At 43.8% G+C, this 26,123-nt stretch overlaps 1 protein-coding gene across 4 annotated transcripts in view; it reads left to right on the forward strand.

Annotated features, from left to right (window-relative positions):
• LOC144101577 (uncharacterized) overlaps positions 1-26,123 on the forward strand; it is a 76,848-nt gene that overhangs the window by 27,102 nt on the left and 23,623 nt on the right. For 2 of the 4 annotated variants that reach the window (XM_077634727.1, XM_077634728.1), the window contains 6 exons: positions 84-116; positions 2,479-2,511; positions 6,517-6,600; positions 16,943-16,975; positions 19,589-19,621; positions 23,811-23,843. In XM_077634727.1, coding sequence (XP_077490853.1) covers positions 84-116; positions 2,479-2,511; positions 6,517-6,600; positions 16,943-16,975; positions 19,589-19,621; positions 23,811-23,843 — 249 coding nt within the window. The remainder of the gene's footprint in view (positions 1-83; positions 117-2,478; positions 2,512-6,516; positions 6,601-16,942; positions 16,976-19,588; positions 19,622-23,810; positions 23,844-26,123) is intronic. The other 2 variants (XM_077634729.1, XM_077634730.1) reach the window with 2 other exon arrangements.

The raw sequence follows: 26,123 nt of genomic DNA on the forward strand, positions 1-26,123 counted from the left end.
CAATTGTTTTGGTTTTGGTCTGCCTCGGAAATTTTGTGTGCTATATAGTGCGAATAATTTATCGGTATTACTGTCTGTTTCAGGGGGAGTGGCTAATGACACCATTACAGTGAACGGTAAGTGTTTTGGTGACATTAAGTGAACGTGCGAGGTGGTGTAAGGAACCCATTGCTCGCTAAGGTGGTCCAACGTATTACCCATATTGAGGACTTAGGGTGCATTAGGCGTAATGTTCAATGATACCACTTTGAAGCACCAGATGTTTTTCTTTTTAATTCATTTGTGGTCGTTAAATGACAAATGATACTTCCGAATTAGTGGTTAATGAAACGTTCCTGGGTAGTTTTAATGTAATATTTGTTGGCACAACAACCATGACTGGCAGGGTATCTTACTCCTCCGAAATTACTCCACACATTCGCACTGAAAATTGCGTGAGGTAAGCAAAAACATGGTAAAATTTTCAGCTGTCTGGCGATTTTGAACATGTATAAAATAACCACACCGAAAACATTCAAGGGTTTTCAAAAAACAAAATTTTGAATGCCATTTCTTCTGTCGTACAAGCGAAGAACTGCCACCGATGAAGGTCTCCTACCCAGGTCAAGAGCGCCCCCTCGAAAGGATGCATTTCTCTAATAGTCATTGGTGGCAAATCGCGAGGGAGCCTTTTAGCGAGTCGTATTGGTTCTTGTGGCCAATTACCATTTGAAAAATATACCCAATGTACAGCATTTAAACACGACATGCATCTAATGCGACAGCTCAGAGACGAGGGTGTTTGTCCTAGACATATTTTAACGATACGGCTGCTCTTGTAAGGATAACTTCTAATGTAGCAATTTGAAAGGAGCGCATAGACATGCTCAATTTTGCCAGTACTTCCATGGTGTAGAAATTTGTGTGTATCCATCAATGGCAGAAAATATGTTGTGGGAAGTGCAGCAAAGTGTGAAATAAATAAACACATATGGGAAGCACACGTAGTCCGAATGAAACATCATCTGTTGTTTCTTAGGGTAACCCAGTGCATTCCAGGAGAGGAAAACCTGGACAAATGGTGGTATGGAATTGAATTAGCATATGATATCAGGAACGAATATTTCCTAGTGCGAACTGACAGTAGCTGCTGCGTAGAATGGTCAATTAGTTGTCGACTCTAGGTGTCTTTTTCTTGTTTTCGGTGTTCTTCAGCAGATTCTTACGATGTGAAATTGAGCAGACGGGTGTCAGCGAGCGTAACAGGCTAAACGGTGCGGGTAAAAGAGATGTTCCAGAAATCCCATGCACCTAATGTAGGAAACGAGCTATTGAGAGGATATAAATTACTTAGCAAAGATGTTTTGATGGCTATATAATGCAAAAATTTACTTCTTGGTTGGACATTAAAACACAGACAGTTCTGAGCAGTTCGTAAATTAATCAACATTGCTCAAGTTCTGAAGCTAGAATGGGTGACATTAGTAGTGCTTTTATTCCTTGCTATCTCTCTTCAGGAAGTAAACTGCACCGTAATATTTTCAACACGTTCACAACAGTTTAAATGCTCTTGTTCCTCTTGTGATTGTCATATCACGTTAGGCAAATTCTCTGAACTGCGTAAAAACAGTAGGATTAGGCTGGTGGAGTTTCTATAATAAGTTTACCAATGCGGAACAAAATATCCTTCGACGATGACCCTAGATATGGGAGAAGAATCTCTGCCTAATCCTATCGCTAGAGAAATGCAAAAACAAGGGAGCGCTCTATTGGCGTTTTTATGTTATACGACAGGGGAAATAATTGAAATCACCCGTGACTCCTACCACCAATGAAAATGAGAGAGCGCACCCTAAGGCGCCGATCAGTTATGTCGAAATCAATATTGCTAGCACGCCGGGTAAACAGTCAAGAGCGTGCTGTTCCTTCTTACCTGGTTATTATATTTAGCGGATAAGGCGTAAGTGCGGTTATTCCTGCAATAGACTCTAAATAGACTCTAATCGTGAATGCCTATTAACTTATTCATTGTCAGCTTTCAGTATTTTTACACATAAACACTGAATTAATGATGACTTATGGTTCTATATCCTACATGTAGTCATCACTGGGAGCTACATCCCCTTAGATTTTATATTCTTGAGAATTTTGAACGTCGAAGCACCGTTATATGAGTATGTGCTCGGATCACCTTATGGTTGCATTATATTACTAACAGCTATCCCTAATTATTTAAATGGGTTCTAGATGCAGTTTATACATCATACATTTTCTTACCTAGCATGTAGTTTAGCATGGAGTTTCCTTCCAATGCATTTCTTACATTTTGCAGAATTGTTTTCTATCGTTGCGCTTTCAGAGAGGCTGGGTTATCTCCCCGAATTCTTAAAGTAGTCGCTGTTATTATTCACAGCATCACAAGACGATTGGGCATAAAATAGTTATGTTCGGATTTATGTTCGGAAGGAACTAATCACAGCTTATGGTTCTCTCTGTTAGATGAAGTCATCGGTGACAGCTCCACCCCCTTAGGTAAGTTGCAACTATGCGAAAATAAATAGCGTTGTGCAGGCGAAATATGCACTGCATAATTCTGAACGGTGCCATAAAAAACGCTGGGCTTTGTTAATCTTGCCGAATTTTGAAGTTTGAAGCTCAGTTAACAAATTATATGTTCTGGTAAACATCGGGCTATAGTATTTTAGTTTCAGCTATTACGAATGGTTTAAAAGGGTGCTCAATGTAGTTTTATTCATCAGGCATTTCCTTATCTAGCATGGAAAGTTTTCTTTTAATGAATTTCGCACATTTCGCGGTGTCCTTTTCAATCGTTGCGTTTTCAGAGAGGCGGGGTTATGTTTCCCGCATTCTTAGCAGTTGCTGTCATTATTAACCGCATCGCAAGACGATCGCCCATGGAATACTTACGTTGAGACTATTTGAAGATAAATAAGAAGCGAAGAACTCTATACCACCCAAATAATCTGTCGTCTTTTCTATTCCTCGGAACAGTAATATGAAACAGAACCGTACAGCGCGGCTCAGTTTTCTTTTATGCTTACCAGCACTAACAACGGTTCGTTTATTTTTCTTATTATTTTTAACGTCCAACATTACATTATCTGAGAGGATAACGAAATACTTCCCCCAGTTTTAGATTCAGTGAATCAACAAATATTATTTAGATGATCGGATAACATACTCATTTAAAACGAAATAGGCATTTTGATTTGCAGCTAATAACTAAATAAGGATGTGTGGAAGCGTTACTTTGTGGTAAATATCTTGCATGGTTTCAAGCTGAAAAGTTGAAACGCTTGTCTGTGAGTCGTTTTCTTTCTGTGTAGCACCGCAGTCTTCTTCATGGTATACCAACTCTCACGCAGCCTTTCGTTAGCAATTTGCACACAAGTCGATGTTGCTTGAAAATGACCTTAGTTATCCTCCCCTTCGGCAGCTGTCTCGGAAGACACTCACAGGGAAAAAGACAGCTTTCTCCATAGAAGTCTAAACGGCTTTTCTTGTCATTACCTTTCCCCCTCAAGACGAATGGAGTGTGGGGTGAGCTGTCGTATATCTAAGGAACGAAGGCCGCTACCAAACAAAAGAAACGCAGTTTTTTGTCGCTACAAACAGATGGGTTACACGTGGCGGTAATGCATCTGTTCCAGTGCAGTATGTGCCCTTTTAAGAGTTAAACAAAATACTTAGTTTGGATGCTATTTTTTCTCTCCCTCGAAATATTTATTAAATATTATTATCATAATTACATTAATCAGCCCAACTACTGTTAAAGGATGACATAGGCCTTTCTCATCACCTCTCAATTAATCCTTCCCTGTGCCACTTGTGTGCCACCTTTTCTCAAAAATTTATCACCAGCCTACCTGACTCGCTTCCGCCGCCTTCTATGCTTGCCTTTTATGGGAATCCAGTGCGTTACCTTTATCGATCATGGGTTATCTTGTCTTCGCACTACATAATCTGGCCACAATAATTTCTTGTACATTATACATATTGGGACTTCATTAACTCGCGTTTGTTCCCTGACCCACTCTACCCTCTTCCTGACTCTTAGAGTTTAACCTATTATTTTATAGAGTTTAACCAAGGCTCAGGGCGTTGTTCACATTCTAGGTTTAGCTCTATTTTGTACCCGCCGCAGTGGCCCAGTGGTTAGGGCACTCGACTACTGATCCGGAGCTCCCGGGTTCGAACCCGACCGCAGCGGCTGCGTTTTTATGGAGGCAAAACGCTAAGGCGCCCGTGTACTGTGCGAGGTCAGTGCGCGTTAAAGATCCTCAGGTGGTCAAAATTATTCCGGAGCCCTCCACTACGGCACCTCTTTCGTCTTTCACTCCCTCCTTTATCCCTTCCCTTACGGCGCGGTTCAAGTGTCCAACGATATATGAGACAGATACTGCGCCATTTCCTTTCCCCAAAACCATTAAAAAAGAAACCTCCACGTTTCTGCCTCTTGGATGAGTACAAGTAATATACAGTTATCTTATTCTTTGCTTTTAAAAAAATACTGATAAGTTGCTATTCATGACATGGCAGTGCCCGCTCAATGCACTCCGGGCCATTCTTCTTCTACTTATTTCACTCCCCACGTACGGGTCGTGCTTAACAGCTGCGAGAATTAAATGTATTTCTGGAAAAATTGCAATGCTTTGCTGCCTATCGAGAACTCAGGGGCATGCTAATAGTACTTTTCTTGAACCGAATGGAAAGCAAATAGTGTAGACTTTGCTATAATAATGTGGATAGAAGCCAGGGGAACGCGCAGCGACTCTATTCAGCGTCAGAAACAGCGTCTAGCTCAAAATCTAATTGATTTCCAGCCTAACATCAAGAGAACAAAACCGAATACGAATAGAATATTTTCACAAAAATTCGCTGCTTCTGAGAATATTCAATACAAATATTAGCTGCTTCTGAGAATATTCGAGGCTGCTTTATTGAAAATATAAATATAATATTAAAACAAAGCCGTAATTTCGAGTTGCTACCGGACGTTATCAAAAAGGCTAAAATTGAGTGCTGTTTATTGAGATTGGCATGCGCGAGATGCTATTACAGTTTATAAAAAGCACGAGCAAGGGCTTCTATTTCCGTTCGCATTACGCCTGCATTCATCCAATTCACGCCTGGACGTCTGTACACTTGCTGCAATTTCTCCGCCGACAAACTTTCCTCACGTGGTCTGGCATCATCGGCCAGTATGGATATTTTAACGGTTTTCGACAAGCAGTGATGGACTTGCAGAGCAGCTCAATCTGCTGCACTACCAAGGCTTATAAAACATTGAATGTGAGGAGGCACCGGGAGTTTGTGATAAAACTCAATACAAGTCAAAGTAAGTCCACAAGAAAGAACTCATGAAAATAGGCATGTCACATGTGCTGCAGAAGCTAGAGTAGGAACCATCTGGAAAATGCAGTTCAGGAGTAGATAGAGCGCCTGGGATGTGAGAAGTTCGTGCACGAAACTTTACTCACAGGTTGGCCGGAGAAGCTTATAGTGAAACAAGCATTGTCTGACTTCGAAAAATGCACTCAAATTAGAGAGAGCCTTTTTTTTCTTGTAAGAAGCGAGAAATTCTGGTTTTCTCATGCCAAGGCTGAAGCAATGCTGAAAATATTGGTTAATCGTAATATTTTGGCCACCATGGAAGACGGAGCCCTTAACGGCCTAGATTAAGGGCACGCAGATTTAGAAGCAGGAGCGTTTCTCGATAATCACCGTCGAAACTAAGCAAGCGGTAATGGACGTATTTATATTTAATAATTCCGTAAGCTCCAACTGCAATGGAAGCCCTAGGAAACAGTAGATTTGTATCTCAAAAACATGAAAACTCACCCTCCAACCTGAACAGTAAATTTTATCCGTCAGTGCAGTTGCTCGTGGCCTGTAGGGGTGATAACAACAGCCAATTTACCGACGGCGTAACACCTGAGCATCTCTGAAAAATAAAAAATGGAAATGTAATTAATCTTACTCAATTTAATAGATAAATTCAGATATAAGCGGTCTCTTTCCTTAACGGCAATTTTTCTCAACTTCGAGCATAACGGGGTTACTTTTTTATTTGTACCAGCACAATTGGCCTTTTGTTCGGAAAGACATTGAGGAAGAATAACAAACAAGAAATATGCCATAGACGAACCCCAATTGCCACTCGACCAGTTTGTCGCGGCGTCGAGATGACCATCTTGCACTTGCACATCTTGCACAAAGTAGCATCAGCGACCGTTTTCGGCGGCGGGGCTGACAGTATTGCAAAGCGCAGAATGTTGTGGATCTATCATAAGGGAAATGTGTTCCTAGCCATCTTCCCTAACTTGAGTGCCATGGAGGGGTCTTGCTCACAGCCCAATTCTGCCATCATCATTATAACAAAAATTATTTTAAGAGGTTTTTAGCGGTAGGCTCCTCAATGCGTTTCTGTAGCGCTGGAAGCCATCTTGCCCTTCCGAGTTTACAGTTAGTACTGCTGTCTAAAAAGGCGCCTTTCACTGTGCCCAAAACCAACAGGTACTGAAACTGAAGAAACATCCACAACGAGTGCGACTACTACGAAGGGGAATGTTTCCACGGAATCAGATGCCACACCAGACAGTAAGTTTTTTGGTGTATTCGGTTTAATTTTCGGTCGGCAGGCTGGTTTTCAGTCTTTTTCTTAAACATTCTCTTTATTTCTTAAATTGGTTGTACTCCATCTCAGTAAATCAGCATCGCAAAGCCTAATGCCGCGTTTAGTTGGTGGAAGATGTAGTATGTGTAGCTAAATTTCCTTCTCCCTATGAAAAATTCTGACACGACACGTAGCTGAGCTGAGGTCTTAAAGAGAAAAATATGAAGCCCAAATACAACTCTTTGATATGATTATATTCTTCTGACACTTGTAAAGAATTCGCCGGTGGAATATTTCCTGACGCCCACCCGGAAAGTGGATATAACCGTCTTCAGGGCAGGTGCCCAACTTCCCAGCGAATGTGGGCTAGGAAGGCGTTCCTGGAACATTGCTCTAAACTCTAAACTCTAAAGTCTACGGCACTGTAATCCTTTGCCTAGGTGTTTTGGATGCACTTCAGAGAAACAGGTTCATTTGACACATTTCGCCCCGAAATGTGTCCATCATATCAGGTCATAAATACGCTATTAGCAGCTGATATGGACCGCGGCGGCTGCGGTTTTATGGAGGAAAAATGCTAAGGCGTCCGTGGGCTGTGCGATGTCAGTGCACGATAAAGATCCCCAGGTGGTCGAAATTGTTCCGGAGCCCTCCACTACGCCACCTCCTTCTTCGTTTCTTCTTACACTTCCTCCTTTATTTTTTTCCTTACGGCGGGGTTCAGGTGTGCAACGCTACATGAGACAGTGCGCCATTTTCTTTCCCCAAAAACTAATTATTAATATTAGCTGATATGAAAACAAGCCGCATTAAATCTGTCATCTGATTCAGCTGAGTGGCAACTAACCGCACAGCAACCGGATCCCGTCGCATCATTTAAAGAACAAAAACAGGATCTGGGCAAACGTTCAGCATACGAATGCGCCATGAGCAAAGCATTGAAGAATTGCGGATATTTAGCTTTGGTTATGTATACGTATAGCGTTTAACTTGCTAGGTTCACTTTGCAACAGCCGCCTCTCCGGAGCCAGGTATTCTTAGGACCCTTACTGCACCTCAGATCGTGCTGTTGCTTTGGTCAACTGATCTGCAGCCAATGAGAAGTTCGGAGTGAGTTAATGCAGAAGAGGCCGAATGACAGGCACTCCTTAGGAAGCAGTTATATGGTACATCATTATTCCTCGTATTTATTATATGGCCCAAACTCAAGCGGAAGACACGCCTCCGTTCCTTAGATTTGGACGCAACTAAAACGTAATAATGCACATTAATGGGGAATTTTGCCTAACTACATTTCGAAGGCGTCATTCAATACGAGAAAGCATTTGACTCAGTGGAAACTTCAGCAGTCATACAGTCATTGGGGAATTAGGGTGTAGAAGAGCCTTATCTCAAGAGAGAGAGAGGGGGGTTCATTGATAGAAAAGGCAGAGAGGTTGGCCTGAAAAATAAATATCTAGCCTGCTACTGTGCTCTGGGGGACGGGAAGAGGAGATAAAAGAAGGTCACGATGGGGGACGATGATGATGGGAGGAGGCAGATGAAAAGCTACTTAAAAAAAAACAAGGCACACTTTCTGACATCACAAACGCGAGACAAGGTCCGTGTCGCTCAAAAAGCGTGAGAGCGCTCGCGTTGCCTTTACAGTTCTAAAACTATCTGGCCAAGCGCCGAGGATCATATCCTCAGAGAGGAGCGATGTGTCCATAGGCTTCAGAGCAGATGCGAGTATCAGTCTTTCACGTTCATACGCTGGACACGACACTAAAACATGTTCTATAGTCTCTAGGACGCCACATGTGGTACATTCCGGGGAGTCCGCTTGTCCTATTAAGTGCAAGTGTTTGCGTGTGAATGCCACGTTTAAACGTTGTCTACGGATAACGCACGCAATAGGGCGAGGTATTCCGCGAGGAACTGAAAAGGTCATCGTCGTATCTAGCCGTTTAAGGCGGACGTGGCGGGTGTCTGGCAGGGCCCAGTACCTAGCCGTCGCCCTCCTCATCAATTAAGAAAGGAGACAAGTTGTGTCCACTATAGAGAACGGTACAGCTGTACACAGGCCACTGCTGAAGGCGCTCCTTGCTTCAGCGCCGGCGGTCTCATTTACATCGAGTCCGCAGTGTCCGGGATCCACTGAAACACTATACGGTGGCCGTTTCCCTGAACAAATGATACGAGACTAATGATATCAAGAGCCAGAGCTTGGTAGGCTGTGTGGCGTAGGAAGCATCCTAAAATGTGTAGCGCAGGTTTACAGTCGGTGAAAATGCACCACTCCTGAGGCTGTTCTCCGCAGATGTGGCGAATCGATTCCCGAAGGCCCACAAGCTCTGCAGCGGTTGAAGTAGACTTGTGTCCCAAAATGAATCTGCGGGTCGTCTGTTGTGCAGGGATTGCGAAAGCTGCTGTTGATGCATTTGGAGACGCAGATCCATCCGTGTAGACGTGCACACATTTGTGGTATTCTGACCAGATGTAGGCAAGTGCGAGTTGCTTCAGTCCGCTAACCGACATCGCAGACTTCTTTATTATGCCATGGACATGCAGGCAGACTGAAGGCTGAGCCATTACCCTTGGGGGCTGCAAGGAATGATGCGGCAGGGCGTAGTCTGATGGCAATTCGGAGCGATGGAAGCGCAGTGCGCGTGCAAAACTGCTGTCCGGTCGCTCATCAAAAATCTTCGTTAGCGGGTGACAATGGTGCCGTGTAAGCGCACGTAAATATACACGAAGTGGTTCGTGTGACAGGTATACCGATATTGGGCACGTACGAGATTTCTCAATCGTGCCTTTGTTCGAGGCACAACGTGGTAATCCGAGGCATATCTTGAGCGCCTGTGCTTGGACACTCTCTAATGTCCGCAAGCAGGAAATACTCATGTTAGAGAGTACAGGAAGGCTGTAACGATGTAGCCAATAAAGAGGGTATAGTAAAGTCGAAGCAAGGAGCACTCCGTTCGGCCCCATTTAATGCCTGCCACAAAGCGCAGCACATGGCAAAAAAGAGTGAGTCATTTCTTTAGCATGTTTATATGCCTCGACCATGACAGATCGCGGTCAATGATAATGCCCAAAAATCTGTGATGGGAGACGTATGGTATTGCAACCCCTTGAAGAGTTTCTGGGTAGTGGCAGACAGACTTGCGCGTGAATGCGACCACAGCACATTTTTCAGCTGCCAAGTGCCAACCCTGACGCCGTAGGTACCTTGAAGTAGATGAGACGGCACGTTGTAATCTCGCACGCATTTGTGGACGTGTCGAACCCGACGCCCAGATGCAGATATCATCAGCATAGGCACTGATGTGAATGTTAGTGGGAAGTTCATTCAGCAGTCCAATCAATGCCACGTTAAATAAGGTTGGGCTAAGAACTCCTCCCTGAGGAACTCCACGGCAAACCTGATGACGGGTAGTCTCCCCATCAGGCGTAGACATGTAAGCAGACCGGCCGTTGAGGTAGCTCCCAATCCACGAATACATCCGGCCGCCAACGCCAATGTCGTCAAGGGCATCAAGGATGGCGTCATGAAGTACATTATCGTAGGCCCCTTTGATGTCCAAGAAGACAGCTGACGTAAAACTGGAGACTTGCTGAAACAAACGCCAGATCCAAGCAGCTGCTGTACGACGTACCCCGCAGAAACGTAGGTGAACCATCGTTGATATTGATGAAGTTCTGGGAGTGCATAAAGTCAAACAGGGTCCTGCCTCGGTTATTCATAACAGCACTGCCCCACTGACTGTGATGAGCATTAAAATCGCCCACTATGATATGAGGAGCTGGACAACTCTGGATGGCTGAATATAGGTACGAAGTATAAATGGCATCTCTAGGTGGAATGTAGGCACCGATTATCGAAAAGACCCGTCCTTTTAGCGTGACTGTCAAACAGATGTAATGGTTTGTGTTGTGTGGCTGTAGAACTTGGCGGACGTGCGCAATGTCTTGGCGTATGCAAACTAACACTTTGCTAGTTTCGTCTTCTCAAAATACTGAAAGATAGCAACTGGACAGCTACCATAGTCCCCAGTAAAGTCAGGAATAAAATTCCAATAACGAATGGTGTCCGGCAAGGAGGCAAAATCTATCCTATGCTATTCACTCCTTGCTTACTGGAAGTATTCCGAGGCCTGAATTGGGAACAGGTAGGGATAACAGTTAACGAAGAATACCTGAATAATCGGCGATTCGCTGATGACATTGCCTTACTGAGTCACTGAGGAGGTGAACTGCAAATCATGATCAACGAGTTAGACAGGCAGACCAGAACGTTGGGTGTAAAAATTAACATGCAGAAAGTCAAGGTAATATTCAACCGTCTAGCAAGAGATCAGCAGTTCACAATTGGCAGCGAGGGCCTGGAAGTGGTAAAGGTCAACTTAGGGCAGGTAGTGACAGCTGATCCGGATCATGAGAGGGGTATAATTAAAAAGATAAGAATAGGGTGGAGTGAAAACGGCGGGGTTTCTCCGATCATGAATGGCAGTTTAGCAATATCCCTCAAGAGAAAAATGTACAGCAGGTGTATTTTACCGGTACTCACCTACGGGGCAGAAACATGGAGGCTAATGAAAAAGGTTCAGCTTAACTTAAGGACAGCGTAGCGAGCCATGGAAAGATAAATGATAGGTATAACGTTAAGAGACCGGAAGTGGGCAGAGTGGGCGAAGAAACAAAGGCGGGTTAGTGAGATCCCAGTCGAAATCAAGAGGAATAAATGGGCTTGGGCAGGGCATGTTACGCGAATGGAAGATAACCGCTTGTCCAGAAGGGTAACGGAGTGGACTCCAAAGGAAAGCAAGCGTAGCAGGGGACGGCAGAATGTTAGGTGGTCAGATGAGATTAAGAAGTTTGCAGGTGTGTGGTGGGCGCCGCTGGCAGAGGACAGAGTTAATTGAAGAGACATGGGAGAGGCCTTTGCCCTGCAGTGAGTGCAGTCAGGTTCACAATGATGATGATGATTTCGTTGGTGTCGAATAAAATGTTTACGCACGACACTTTACTGGTGTATTCATGCATACCATGAATTTTTTGGATAAAAAACATTTGATAAAATTTCTCAAGCCTGGCCGTGTTGTGCGCGTTTAATGTGGTGGTGAAAATTTCATCACCTGGTTGAAATCATTCCTGAAATTCGTATCTGGCACTTAAATGTCATAGCTAATAAAAACAGCGCAAGGAATGGTAAATTAGCGACAGTACTTATATTTCACAAAAATGCATCTGGTTTTCTTACCAATACCAATGAAAAACTAGTCCGGCTTCATCCTCATAGGTTGAAATGAAATTTTTCAAACACACATAGAGATTAAATGGACGAATCGTATTTAAGAGATAGTACGAAGAAGGTTCCAAATTGAAGTATCGAGTAAATATCCGCAATAAACTGCGCCGAACAGCCGGCTAATAAATGGCTCATGTGTTTGGCATTTTATAAACTTGCTTTGGAATTTTCGACGTTTTACCGGTTTAAATGCTCTTCTGCTCTTATAATTTATAACTTTCTTGTGAAAAAAAATTAATTTGTGTCGTTTATAATTTAACGCCCTGAAAAAGAAAGCGATATTGTAGTTGTGAGGTTCTTAAAGCTCTAATTGCTAGTCGCGAGCTCCTCAGTGAATAAAATGTTTCTGTCCGCGTCTGCATCGGCGTGACCAGCAACCCTGGTGCGAAGCAGGAAAAGTTGAGCAGGGGAGGAAGAGACGCAGGAAATTTTTTTTTAACAGCGCAATGCGTCCGTGTGCTGTGCGATGTCTGTGAACGATAAAGATCTCCATATGGTCGAAATTATTCTGGAGCCCTCCACTACGGCACCTCTTTCTTCCTTTCTTCTCTCAGTCCCTCCTTTATCCCTTCCCTGATGGGGAGGTTCAGTCGTCCCCCGAGATACGTGAGACACTTACTCCGCCATTATTTTTCCTCAGAAACCAATTTTCATTTCATTTTATAACAGCAGCAGTAATTGTTTTATTTCATGGTGGACACCCCGACTACGCCGTCAAGGACTGTAGTTTTTGAGGAACCGAAATGCACAGTCATTTTTTTTTGCGCTATATGCGCACGTGAACCGCAACTTGAGGGAAAGGACGAACATGGTAGTGACAAGAGGAATAGAGTAAAATGGTAGCACTAGCTGAGCGTTTCCGAATAATTTTGGCCACCTAGGGTTCCTTAACGGGCGCTGCCATCACGCATCACCGGAAAACTGAAAATCGGCTTCTGAGGCAAGGAAATGACACAATTACTGTCTCGCATATCTCGGGGGACACCCAAACCGCGGTGTGCCATAGTGGAGGCCTCCGGAATAGTTTCAACCACCTGGGGATCTTTAACGTGCACTGACATTATACAGCACACAGGCGCATTTGCGTTTTGCCTCCATCTAAACGCGGCCGCCGAGCTCGGGTTCTAACACGGGTACTGAGGATCAGCATCACCGGGCGCATTTTGAGATTCTCAAGTGTCGGAACGCCGCTCGCTGCGGCGCCTGTAATTAGCGCGACTCCTCGGGCTATGAAGTGGAACGCTGCAATAACTGACCCACCGTAGAGTGTGCGGAGGTTTCCCCTCACCCACCCTATTTTGGCCGCCAGGATCGGTGAATGGCGAGTGGCGGTGTAACCTGGCCATGGCTCAGGTTGAGTGCAGTGGCACAGACCACTGGAACGGCGTAGTGTAGAAATTTGTGCCATGTAGTAGGTACGTAAAAGACGCATCTTTTTTCGAATCGCGCTGCGTCTGGTGACAAGAGAGTGTGTTATTAGCACTCCCGTTGCAGAGTTCTTTCCTGGTAGCTTTATATAAAGGGCAAGACAACAGTGCGACGGCGATCGTTAAAGCTAGGCTCCGCAGTACAAGCCCCAGCAAAGCAAGGAAAGTCAAGGGGCACCCGAGGAAGCCGAGTTGCGAGATCGCTAAAATGGGTTGATAAAATTTATTAGGCGTTCCGCGCAACAAGTCGGCCCTTAAATTCACCTCATAAAGGCATGAGCGTTGGGTGTTCCTTTTATCGCGCTAGCGTTAGAGGCGTCATGTCGAGAAAACGTGTCCACCTATGGAGCAGTGCCAACGCTGCTGGGCCTGCACTGGGCATGGACCACGCAAACCCTCGCTAGGGCTTAAATGAAATCTAGTGCTAAAAACGAGCACAGAAATCAAACATTGCGAGAAAGCGTGTCTTGAACCGTTTGCAGTGGCAACGAGGCATTCTCACGCATTAATAAAAGATCGACAGATCGACTGCCTGTGAATTTTATTTTTGCTTTATTTTGTAATGTCCAAGACTCTTCAACCGTTTTCCTTTGGCCTTCATCGCACACTCGATTTCAGAGTCTTGGGAGGTATTTTGATTTATTTTTTGTTTTCTACAGATGGAAGAAATCGCACCTGCTTAACATAAGTAATGTTGAATACTGTAACGCTAAGACTGACTCATTCATTACGAATTCTTTTAAACGCGTTTGGTACAGCGGGAATATTAAGTGCATTCACATGAAATATTTTTTAGTTTATTTTCAATATTATTTGTCATACGTCAATACAGTTTAGCCTCCTTGAACGGGTAGCCTAGAACTGTGCAAAAACCTTATTAAGCTGCCGGATTCTTCAGTCTTGCGATGATTGTATGTTTTCTATAATTTATTTTTAGAATATTTACAACCGGCTAATAAAAATTCTTTCCTTCCTCTAACAAGCACCCATTTCTCCCGGGAATGAGACAGAAGAAAGTAATTATTTGGATAACCTCTTAAAGTATACATTGCGCTGCTTTATTTTGAGGCCTTGTATCTGAGACAGACCTCACCTTCCTTCAGTTCCATGAATCCAATATGCAAATATCGCACAACGCGATTCACTTTCATCGAAGCAAAATATTTGATTTTAATATTTTTACATTTATTTCTAACATATTACTAGCCTCATTTGAGGCTGTGGCAGGTTTGGGACATAGTATTGCACAAAAAGAAGTTTGAATACATCGAAATCAAAAAATCTCGAGAGGCTTCTGTTATCAACAACATTGAAAATTGTTTCCAAATTAGTCATACAAGAAATAAAATGAAAATAGACACAGTAGTACAAACTGCAGTTGAAGCAATTTAAGAACAAATAAATCTAAGAAAAATATTATTCAACTACGCAAATATTATATGGTCTTCTGCAATTGGTAACTGATCTCCTATATGGAGAGACATGGACACAAAAAAACATGCTCTTCGTAAACCTGAATTGCCACTAGGCCACATTGTATCAACCTCTAGAAGTTCCAGAACGTCTAGAAGTTCTAGAAGAAGGGTGCTGATAGTGAAGCCCAGCGCAGGATGTTGTGAGTCTGTATTACTGGAAAAGAAATCCCAGCTATCTTCCCTCAGCTGTGTGCCCTGCTGTTTTTTGTCCCTACGAAAAGATGGGTTGCACGTGACAGTAACGCATCTGTTCCAGCGCAGTACGCGCCCTTAAAAGAGTTAAACAAAATACACAGTTTAGCGGCTATTTTTCTCTCCCCTAATTTAATATTGTCTTCAATGCATTCATAAGCCTAACTACAGCTAATGAAGGAAATAGGCCTCTCATCCTCTTGCAGGTAATTCAGCCCTGTACCACTTGTCTGCACCTTTCCTCAAAAAATATATCAGGCCATAAATACCGTATTAGCAGCTGAGATGAGAACGAGTTGAAACAAATACGCGTCTGATTCAGCTTAGTCATAAGTGACTGCACACCTAGCGGCTCCTGTCGGAGCAACTTAAAGCAGGAAAACCCGCTCAGCGTTCAGGGCAAATATTTAGCCCAAGAATGCGCAATAAGCAAGCCAGTGGGGAGGTCCCGCTGGTTATTTGTGAGTAAAAAGCAGAAACATTGTGATGGTTAAAATTGGTTAAGTTCTATATACAACTACAGCTGTTTGCAAATAATCAGAGAGATGTATCTTGTTTGCCCAAGAATAAACATCTACGCAAAACGTTATGTGAGTAATATGCTAAGCGCAGGCCAAGTTCTGCACGCAAGCACGTTTTTAATCGTGTTCTGTTCCATTTCAGACACACCTTATTCAGAACCCGCAAAATCATTCAGTCGGCCTCTCCGGCTGTCTGCTAGTAACTAATGTGGAAGAGCGGAAGCGAGCCGCCATTCCTTACGCGGTTGCTGTGAGCGAAACACTGGCAAGACTTTTCAGTCACTATCATGTTAAAATCTGCCACGTGCCTACAAATAAGCTCAGACAGCAACTTGTGAGAGTGAAAGACAACCTAGATAGCAGTAGCTACCCCGAGGTATCCCAAGATAAAAGATTCTTTGTCAGGATTGCGACGCAGCCTACATCGGCGAAACTGGGGACTACATGGGACGGCTCAGGGGGCACAAAAATAGCGTTGCCAAGCGGCGCAACGAGGAAAACTCCTTGGCAGATCACTAAAAGTGCACCGGTCACATTATCGCCTGGAACACAGCCAGTATCATATCCACCGAGAAATCATTATCATCCCGCCTACTCCTAGAGTCATTCCGTATCCAATCAACTCCGCACGCACTTAATCGGACACGTGGGCCCATGCCTGCAGCATATGCATGCTCATTACAGTGAGCTTCACTCGTATAAACACGGTCGTTCCGTTTTTCGTTTTCATAAGTGAACAAGGAACACGTAATGGTCCCGAAACGTCATTTGTTCTTTACCCTACTGTTCTTCCTTTTCTTGGCAAGTGTTAGGTTTTTCCATAATGAATAACTAAGGTCTTAGTATTAACCTTCATTTCTGGGTGCTGAGAAGACTGATTTTAACGCGGCAGTGTTAAAGCGGCGCTTCGCAGGAAACGCAGTGCGCGTTGTTCCAATAAGTGAGGTCTGTTCGTGATGGTAGTAACTTCAGACGTTAGGCTGTGGAATGAAAATGATTAAATCTAGAAATAAACTTTGGCTATGAGATGGTTGCTTGACAGATAATTTAATATTACATACACTAAGTTAAATTGTGTTTTTCAGGTGCAGAAAAAAATTGAGTTAATTTGTTGGAATCGAACCCATGAGGCTTGTGTTCCGGTTCAGACACGCTACTCCTGGGCCACTTGGTTAAAAGGGTCCATCTGTGTCTTGAAGCGTGTCACATTGTCCAGTATGCCTAATGACGTATGTTGATGAGTTTGTGTAATCAAACGAGGAACTATTTAAGAACTAAAGTAGGAAATAACCATTAACACTATATCGTTATACCATTTGGGCGAAGCTTAATTGCACATGCAATTGTTTTGGTTTCGTTCTGTCTCCGAAATTTTGTGTGCTATAGTGCGAATAATTTATCGATATTACTGTCTATTTCAGTTGAAGAGACTAATGACACCATTACCGTGAACGGTAAGTGCTTTAGTGACTTCAAGTGAACGCGCGAGGTGGTGTAAGGAACCTACTACTCGCTAAGGTGCTCCAACGTATTACCGACATTGAGGACATAGGGTGCATTAAGCGCAAGGTTCAATGATACCACTTTGAACCACCAGATGTTTCTCTTTTTAATGCAGTAGTGGTCGATAAATGACAAATGATACTTCCGAACTTAGTGGCTAATGAAACGTTCCCGGATAGTTTTGTTGTGATATTTGTTGGCACAACAACCATGACTGGCAGGGTGTCTTACTCCTCCAAAATTACTCCACACATTCGCACTGAAAATTGCGTGAGGTAAGCAAAAACCTGGTAAAATTTTCAGCTGTCTTACGATTTTGAATATGTATAAATTAACCAAACCGAAAACATTCAAGGGTTTTCAAAAAACAAAATTTTGAATGCCATTTCATCTGTGGTACAAGCGAAGAACTGCCACCGATGAAGGTCTCCTACCCAGGTCAAGAGCGCCCCCTCGAAAGGATGCATTTCTCTAATAGTCATTGGTGGCAAATCGCGAGGGAGCATTTTTGCGAGTCGTATTGGTCCTTGTGGCCAATTACCATTTGAAAAATATGCCCAATGTGCAGCATTTAAACACGAAATGCATCTAATGCGACCGCTCAGAGACGAGGGTGTTTGTCCTAGACATATTTTAACGATACGGCTGCTCTTCTAAGGATAACTTCTTATGTAGCAATTTGAAAGGAGCGTATAGACATGCTCAATTTTGCCAGTACTTCCATGGTGTAGAAACTTGTGTGTATCTATGAATGGCAGGAAATATGTTGTGGGAAGTGCAGCAAAGTGTGAAAAGGACATTTACAAGCGTAAGTTTATGGAAAAATAAGATGCCGCTATGGTTAAGGAAACATGAGATATGGCTATCCTATGTAAGATCACGCAAAATAAACACACATGGGAAGCACACGTAATCCGAATGAAACATTATCTGTTGTATCTTAGGGTAACCCAGTGCATTCCAGCCGAGGAAAACCTGGACAAATGGTGGTATGGAATTGGATTAGCATATGATATCAGGAAAGGATATTTCCTAGTGCGAACTCACAGTAGCTCCTGCGTAGAATGGTCAATTAGATGTCGACTCTAGGTGTCTTTTTCTTGTTTTCGGGGTTCTTCAGCAGATTCTTACGATGTGAAATTGAGCAGACGGGTGTCAGCGAGCGTAACAGGCTAAACGGCGCGAGTAAAAGAGATGTTCCAGAAATCGCGTGCACCTAATGTAGGAAACGAGCTATTGAGAGGATAGAAATTACTTAGCAAATATGTTTTGATGGCTATATAATGCAAAAATTTACTTCTTGCTTGGACATTAAAACACAGACAGTACTGAGCAGTTCGTTAATTAATCAACATTGCTCATGTTCTGAAGCTAGAATGGGTGACCTTAGTAGTCGTGTTTTTATTCCTTGCTATCTGTCTTCAGGAAGTAAACTGCACCGTAATATTTTCATCACGTTCACATCAGTTAAAATGCTCTTGTTCCTCTTGTGATTGTCATATCACGTTAGGCAAATTCTGTGGACTGCGTAAAAACAGTAGGATTAGGCTGGAGGAGTTTCTTCAATCAGTTTACCAATGCGGTGAAAAATATCCTTCGAATATGACCCAACGTATGGAAGAAGAATCTCTGCCTAATCCTATCGCTAGAGAAATGCAAAAACAAGGGAGCCCACTGTTCGCGTTCTTAAGTTATACGACAGGGGCAAATAATTGAAATCAACCCTGTCCCCTACCACTAATGAAAGTGAGAGAGGGAAACAGAAGGCGCCCATCACCTACGCCGAAATCAATACTGCTAGCACGCAGGGCAAACAGTCGAGAGCGCGCTGTTACTTTTTACATGGTTATTATATTTAGCAGCTAACGTGTAAGTGCGGTTATTTCTGCAATGGACTCTAATTTGTTACCGAGAACAAGGTTGCTACATTGAACCTATCGCTTAGCAATAGGAAGGCAGTAAGTGGCTCCCTGCAAGGCACCGGAGAGTTTTTCGTGAATTAGACAAAACTACAGAGCTGCACAAAATACTTGAGGTAACGCTGTATTGTGCTTATATTGTTTGGCAGTCGCGACTGCCTATTAACTTATTCATTGTCAGCTTTCAGTATTTTCACTCATAAACACTGAAATAATAATGACTTATGTTTCTATATCCTAGATGTAGTCATCACTGGGAGCTACATCCCCTCAGGTTTTATATTCTTGCGAATTATCAAGCTTGAAGCAGTTATATGAGTATGTGTTCGGATCATCATATGGGTGCATTATATTACTAACAGCTATCCCTAATTGTTTAAAAGGGTTGTAGAAGCAGTTTATACATCATACATTTTCTTACCTGGCATGTAGTTTAGCATGCAAAGTTTCCATCCAGTGCATTTCTTACATTTCGCAGAGTTGTTTTCCATCATTGCGCTTTCAGAGAGGCGGGGTTATCTGACCGCATTCTTAAAGTAGTCGCTGTTATTATTCACCGCATCACAAGACGATTGCGCATAAAATAGTTATGTTCGGATTTATGTTCGGGAAGAACTAATCATAGCTTATGGTTCTCTCTGTTAGATGAAGTCATCGATGACAGTTCCACCCCCTCAGGTAAGTTGCAACTATGCGAAAATAGATAGCGTTCTGAAGGCCAATAATGAACTGCATAATTCTGAACGGTGAAATAGATAACGCTGAGCTTTCATAAACTTGGAGAATTTTGAAGTTCAAAGTTAAGTTAACAAAATATGTGTTCTGGTCAACAACTCGCTGTATTATTTTAGTTTTTCCTATGAAGAATGGTTTAAAATGGTGCTAAATGTAGTTTATGCATCGGGAATTTTCATATCTAGCATGGAAAGTTTTTTTAATGCATTTTGCACATTTCGCGGTGTTCTTCTCAATCATTGCGTTTTCAGAGAGGCGGTGTTATGTTTCCCTCATTCTTAGCACTTGCTGTCATTATTAAGCGCATCGCAATACGATTCTCCATGGAATACTTACGTTGAGACTATTTGAAGATAAATAAGAAACGAGGAACTCTATACCACTGAAATAATCTCTCATCTTTTCTATTCCTCGGAACGGTAATATGAAACAGAACCGTACAGCGCGGCTCAGATTTCTGTTATGCTTACCAGCACTAACAACGGTTCGTTTATTTTTCTTATCATTTTTAACGTCCAACATTACATTATCTGGGAGGATAACGAAATACGACCCGCAGCTTTAGATTCAGTGAATCAACAAATATCATTTTGATGATCGGATAACATACATATTTAAATCGGAATAGGCATTTTGATTTGCAGCTAATTAGCAAATAAAGAAGTTTGGAAGCGTTAATTTGTGGAAAGTATACAACGAAGCGTTGCTTTCGCTGTATACCTGCGTCTGGCCATCTATATACCTGTATGCCTGCCCATCTTCGTTTTAGAGTCGCAACGCCAAGTCGGTGCATTAAATTTTTAGCTGCCATATTAGGCTCAGAGGAAAATTACCTTTTACTGTTGAGCATGGAAGATAATAAACGAACGCCACATCTGAGTGCATGACACAGGCGAGGGCTAACGTATGAGACATGGCCTCCGAGGTCAGGTAGGGTTTGCTAAACTTGCCGGAGCCCTCCCCGGCGTCCAGTCTCTGAGGCCATGCGTGGGGAGCACGAAACCCGCCACGCGAATGGCCGCACGGTGGCGCTGAACCCTCCATCCCGCGCATAATGATCGCGGCAGCATGGTAACGTGGTGTCTACGATGCCTGTTTTGGGGATAGTCATAGAAGAAAAACAAGCGAAGCCTTATTAGTACTTTGCGCCAATTACTCAAAAGTATACGAAAATTGGGGGAATATTTCGACATACACTTTCATTCGTTTGAATAGTAAGATACGAGGGTGCTCCGTTTGGTATTCGACGTTTCCGAAAGCTCGCACACCCCTACGAAACTGTGTTGCCCTACCGGCACTTTTGTGCATTACTTCAGAGTTTTTCTTAATTCTCAGGCCCACCATTGTGCTTTGGCTGCCTCTGTCCTCCATCGTCGATTATGCTTCGATATTTCTATCCCTAATGACATTAGCGTGATTATCGTGGGTCACTTCTACACTTAGGTGACCGTAGTGAGTTCAAGCGAACTATTTATTTTGTAGCGAGTACTTGAATTTCTCTACTTTTTCTCAGACCGCTAGATGGCTTATCTGTTTCTTGTACACTGCTTTCGTACGTTGCCTTTGCAAAACCCGGCTAATTTGAGGCATCATATTTTACGATCACTACATCTTCCTCTCCGGTCAGCTGCAGATCCCGCAGGAAACCATGATATTCGCGCAGTGTGAAATTTATTTCATTTTTAGAATAGTCATTCAGGGTCTTCGAAGTTCTCTTCCTGCTTCTCTGAGTGGGAAGCAAGGTTTTCATAATCCGCGAACTGTCTCGATATGCAAACTCTATTCCCTTTCCCTTGTATATGCTTCTTCTGTCCCCGCTATGACATATAGCCCTATGACATTCTACTTAATACTCTCGTGTTCCTCGAAGAGCCCTTCTAGGCTGGCGTCACGGAATAAGTATATGGCATCAAAAATTTAAAGTTCACTCGGCAACAGCTGCCGCCAGTACGAACTCAGATATCCTTAGCACCCTTACTGTATTTAAGATTGGGTCATTGTTTTGGCTAATTGCTCTTCAGCCACTGGGGAATCCGGAGTGAGTTAAGGCAGAAGAGGCGTAGCGACAGGCACGCCTAAGAAAGAAGTAATATACTACATCATTACTTATCTGATATTTCAGAAGGCAGAAACTATAGCTGCAAATATGGCTATGTTCATTTGCCTTCGACACAGGGAAAACATTATTACGCATTAATGAGAAAATTTGCCTAAATACGTTTCGGAGGTGTCGAAAAAATAGCTTACCCACAACAGCTGTCTGGAGTGTTCGCAAATACAATGAAATATTAGTATCAAAAATATTTCATATCATTTCTCATGTCTGGGATGGTTTTGAACATTTATTGTGGTGTTAAAAATTCCATCACCTCATTTATACCCTGCCTGTTCTCTGTGTCTGGCTCGTAAATGTTAATGCTGAGCAAATTAGCAGAACGAATGGTGTAGGCGGATATACGCATTGTGGACACAAAAAAAGGTTTCGGTTTACTTACGTAATGCAAACACTTCTTCTGCTTATGCCTGCATAGGATGAAAGGAAGTATCTATCGTAATTTTAGAGATCATGTTAACCAAATGCATTTAAAAGACAGATGGCACGAAGAACAATGGAATGAGTGCCGACTAGACGCGCCTTAGACTCCGCTGAACAAAGCACGTGCTATTAAATAGAGCTAGTTTTAGGGTATATTGTAAACTGTTGTGAATTTAATACGTTTTTCCGGTTGAAATACCCTCATTTGTATGCTTTATATGCAAAAATTCTGTTTAATCGGGTTTAATTGTATCGGGTCCAGCGTGAACCGTACCTCCAGGAAAAGGATGAACGAGATAGTGAACAAAGGAAGCGAGTAAAATGAGAGCACTACCAGGGTGTTTCCGAAACATTTTAAATACCTACTGTTCATTAACCTGAGCTCGCATCACGCAGCACCATTGTATCTTGCATATCGCGTCTATCGGAATGCGATAGCCGATGCCTGTATGTAGCTCGCCCCCTCGGTCTCGGCACTCGAACGCTATAACAACGGACCCACCGCAGAAGTGCAGGGGTTTTCCCCGCGCACCCTATCCGAGCTGCCTGGTTGGAATCGAATGCATCTCCGCATGGCTCCGAAAGCTGAGCTATGCTTCAGGGTGAGAACAGCTGCACAGATCAATCTGAACGGCCGTAGTGTATAAATCTCTGGCGTGGACACTGTGCGTAAGCGAATGGCATATTTTTCGAATCACGCCACGTCTTGAATCCGGAGGCAAGAGAGTGTGTTACCAGCGCTTCCGTGACACACGCACTTGGCTCGCCAGAACTTCCCAGTACGCGACCCTGCAAAGCGGAGTAAAGGCGAGGGCTACGTTAGGACGCAGAGTTGGGGTATGGGTAAAATAGAATAAAAAACTACCAAGGTTTTGGACAAAACGCTGGCGCTTATATGCGCCTTCTGAAGGAAATAGCGTTGGGTGTTTCTTTTATAGCGGCGGCATAAAGGTGCGAAGTCGAGAAAACATGTCAGCCGATGAACCAATAGCGCCGCTGCGGCGCATGAGCGGGGCACAGACCACGCCACCATTCTTTGAGGCTTAAATGAAATGTAGGATCAAAAAATAATTAAGAAATCAAAAACTGCAGTATTGCGCGACTGGCGACCTCTGCAGTGGCAGCGAGGAATGCTCACGCTTTACCCAAGAATAGACCCATCGATCGCCTGGGAATTTTCATCTTGCTTCATTTTGTAATAGCGAAGGCTCCTGAACCGCTTTACTTTGGCCTTGAACGCACTCTCACTTTCAGAGTCATGAGAGGCATTTTTGATTTATTTTGTAGTTTTCGACAGATAGAACTAATCACACATGGTTTACACAATTAATGGTGAGGACTGTAATGTTAAGCCTCACTAACTGTTGAGCAATAAATTTAAACAGGTTTCGTACTCCTGAAATATTAACACCATTCACGTGAAATAGTTTTTTTTAATATGTGTGTTCCTGTTTGAGTGGGTAGGTTTGAACTTTGCAAATAGCTTTGTCAGCAGTCGGATTTTTTAGCCTAGCGATAGCTGGCAGTTTACTGTAATACTTTTTTAGAATCATTATCAGAGGCTAACACAACTGTACTCTTTCTTCATCTCACAAGAACCCATGGCTCCCGAGAATGGTACAGAAGGAAGTAAGTATTTCACATTACCGATTCAAGTATAAATGTGACGCTACTGTCGCTTTGAGGCCTTATATCTCAGCCAGTACTAACCGTCCTTATTGCCATGAATCCAACGTAAGTAATATCGCAGAATGTGATTCACACTAATAATAGCGAAATAACTATATTACATACAAGCTAGTTTGTTTTTAGGAAGTAAAAAGTTGAATTACTGAAAGCAAAATGTAATTTAATTTGCGGATACTTGTTTCCTTTCTCATATGGACGCGTCTCACCGCAGACGATTTTGCCATTAATGTCCAAGACTGAGAATAGCATTTATCTCAACTCTCATGCAGGTTTGCAGAGGCAATTATTCACAGCAGGCTACATTGGCTTGCTGCATTGCCCAATATATGTTCGCATCTGGGTCTTAAGCTTAAAAATGGGAGAGGTGTTTGAAGCAGCTTGGTAAGGAGTTTAACCAATACAAGGATGACATTTATTATTAAAGTATCAGGCTTAGATCACGCGTGTTTGGGCTACAAGCGCAGTTTTTGTTCGGGTTGTTTATGGCCATTGCCACACGTAGGTTCTGGAATGATTCAATGTTATTAATTATAGGTTCGCATCCAAACGTTCGATAGAAATTATCGTTATTCGGACACTCCTCATCGTAAAAGCCCTTCCCCGTAATCTTGGCCGCTGAGACCCCCGTCTTTCCAGGTGGCCGAATAGATTGCTGTTAATCAATATTTTGCGGCATTGTTTCATACTTCAAAAATAAAAAAAACATATTTTATCGCTACTTACTAAGCAGAGAAGAAATAATCTGCTTCGCATCAGTAAATGCTTAGAATTCTAATGAATATTTCGCTCAAAACCTCAGGTCCAAGAAGCACGTACCCCATAGCGCACGAACTTATGATGAACCGTGCATTGTAGCGGCGCTGTTGAAGATGAAGCTGGTAGCACGGCCTTTTAAGAGAAATAACAAGAAGAAGAATACCTTGCTCGCACAACACAGAACGCATTCGGTATTCGGCATCCCCCTATGCGGGCATGTGCCATTGTGTGAGGGTAACAAGTTAACAACAACAGCAACCGGCCTGGCCAGCAACATCGATAGCCCGCTCTGCCGGCTCACCAGCCGCGGCTACCGGGACCTCGAATAAATGTGGTTCACCCAGCACATCTGGTGACCCCGGACGAAAGCTTCGACGCACGCAACGCCTCCCCCACCGGCTCTGCGTTCCTGTCCGTCCTGTCCCTCCACTTGGCCTTGCCGCTGCACGCCCGCTGTTTGAGCCCGGTTTTCCGCAGCTGCTCCTCGCCGAAATGTACGCGCCTACCATCGCATCCGGTGAGCTCCTTCAGTCCTTTCAGCGCTGCTTCTTTCCTCAGCTGTAGGCCTGCCTGCGTTTTATGCCAGGGACCCCTTTTTTGTGGCAGGCGCTGCTGAACTCGCACTTTCACATCAACCACGTGTCCAGCCAGCTGCTACACTTTCAGCACGCCAGCCGCAAAACCCCACATAGTCTCCTGCCAAAGCTGCGGCTGCCACCTCCTGGCCGCGATATGTACACCAACTTCAAGAAGAGCCTGATGGCGCGTTTTGGCTTGGAGCTCCCGCCGACTCTCTGCGCTGCTGTTCCGGAATCAGAACCTGTGCCGCCTATTGTGATCGGAGGCCCCGACAGCGGGAACAGACGAGCCCGGCAGGCGCCATCGAACTATGCTTGACCCAAAGGTGCTGTCGTCCTGAGAAGAGATTTAGGAACGGCTCCTGGCAAAGGTGAGCTGTGACGAAAGGCCTCTCATCCCTTCGTCCGGAGTATGGAATGCGGCAATTCTCCCGAACTGCGCCCTCACGTGGACCGGCAGAAAGACGCGAACAAAGGCGCCGAACCCGCCTCGCTCGCTTGCACGTGCGGCCAGACAAAGCGGGGACAGACACGGCTGATTCATCTTACCCTCGGGAATGCCCGGGGGCGTCAGGACGCATCTTTACACGGAGAGGATCACCGCCTACAAAGCCAACGACCTTATGCACCTGCACAACCGGTCGGAAACAGGATTCCAGGACCTCAAGGCGCCAGGATTCCTTATTGCCTGTGCACGTGTTTGTGGGGGCGGAGCGGTCACGGGGTTAGGGAAGAGACTATGAAGAGTGTGTCTGCCCATTGGACGCTTGATCAGCCACCGGTTTCCCTAGCTAGGTGCCTAGGGAATATCCACTGTATTTAAGCCGCGATTTGGCTGGTTTCACGGCACTTCATCTCTGACTTTTGGGTCTCCCTGCTTCTGTTG

The sequence above is a fragment of the Amblyomma americanum genome, chromosome 8, assembly GCF_052857255.1.
Source record: "Amblyomma americanum isolate KBUSLIRL-KWMA chromosome 8, ASM5285725v1, whole genome shotgun sequence".
Classification (NCBI taxonomy): domain Eukaryota; kingdom Metazoa; phylum Arthropoda; class Arachnida; order Ixodida; family Ixodidae; genus Amblyomma; species Amblyomma americanum.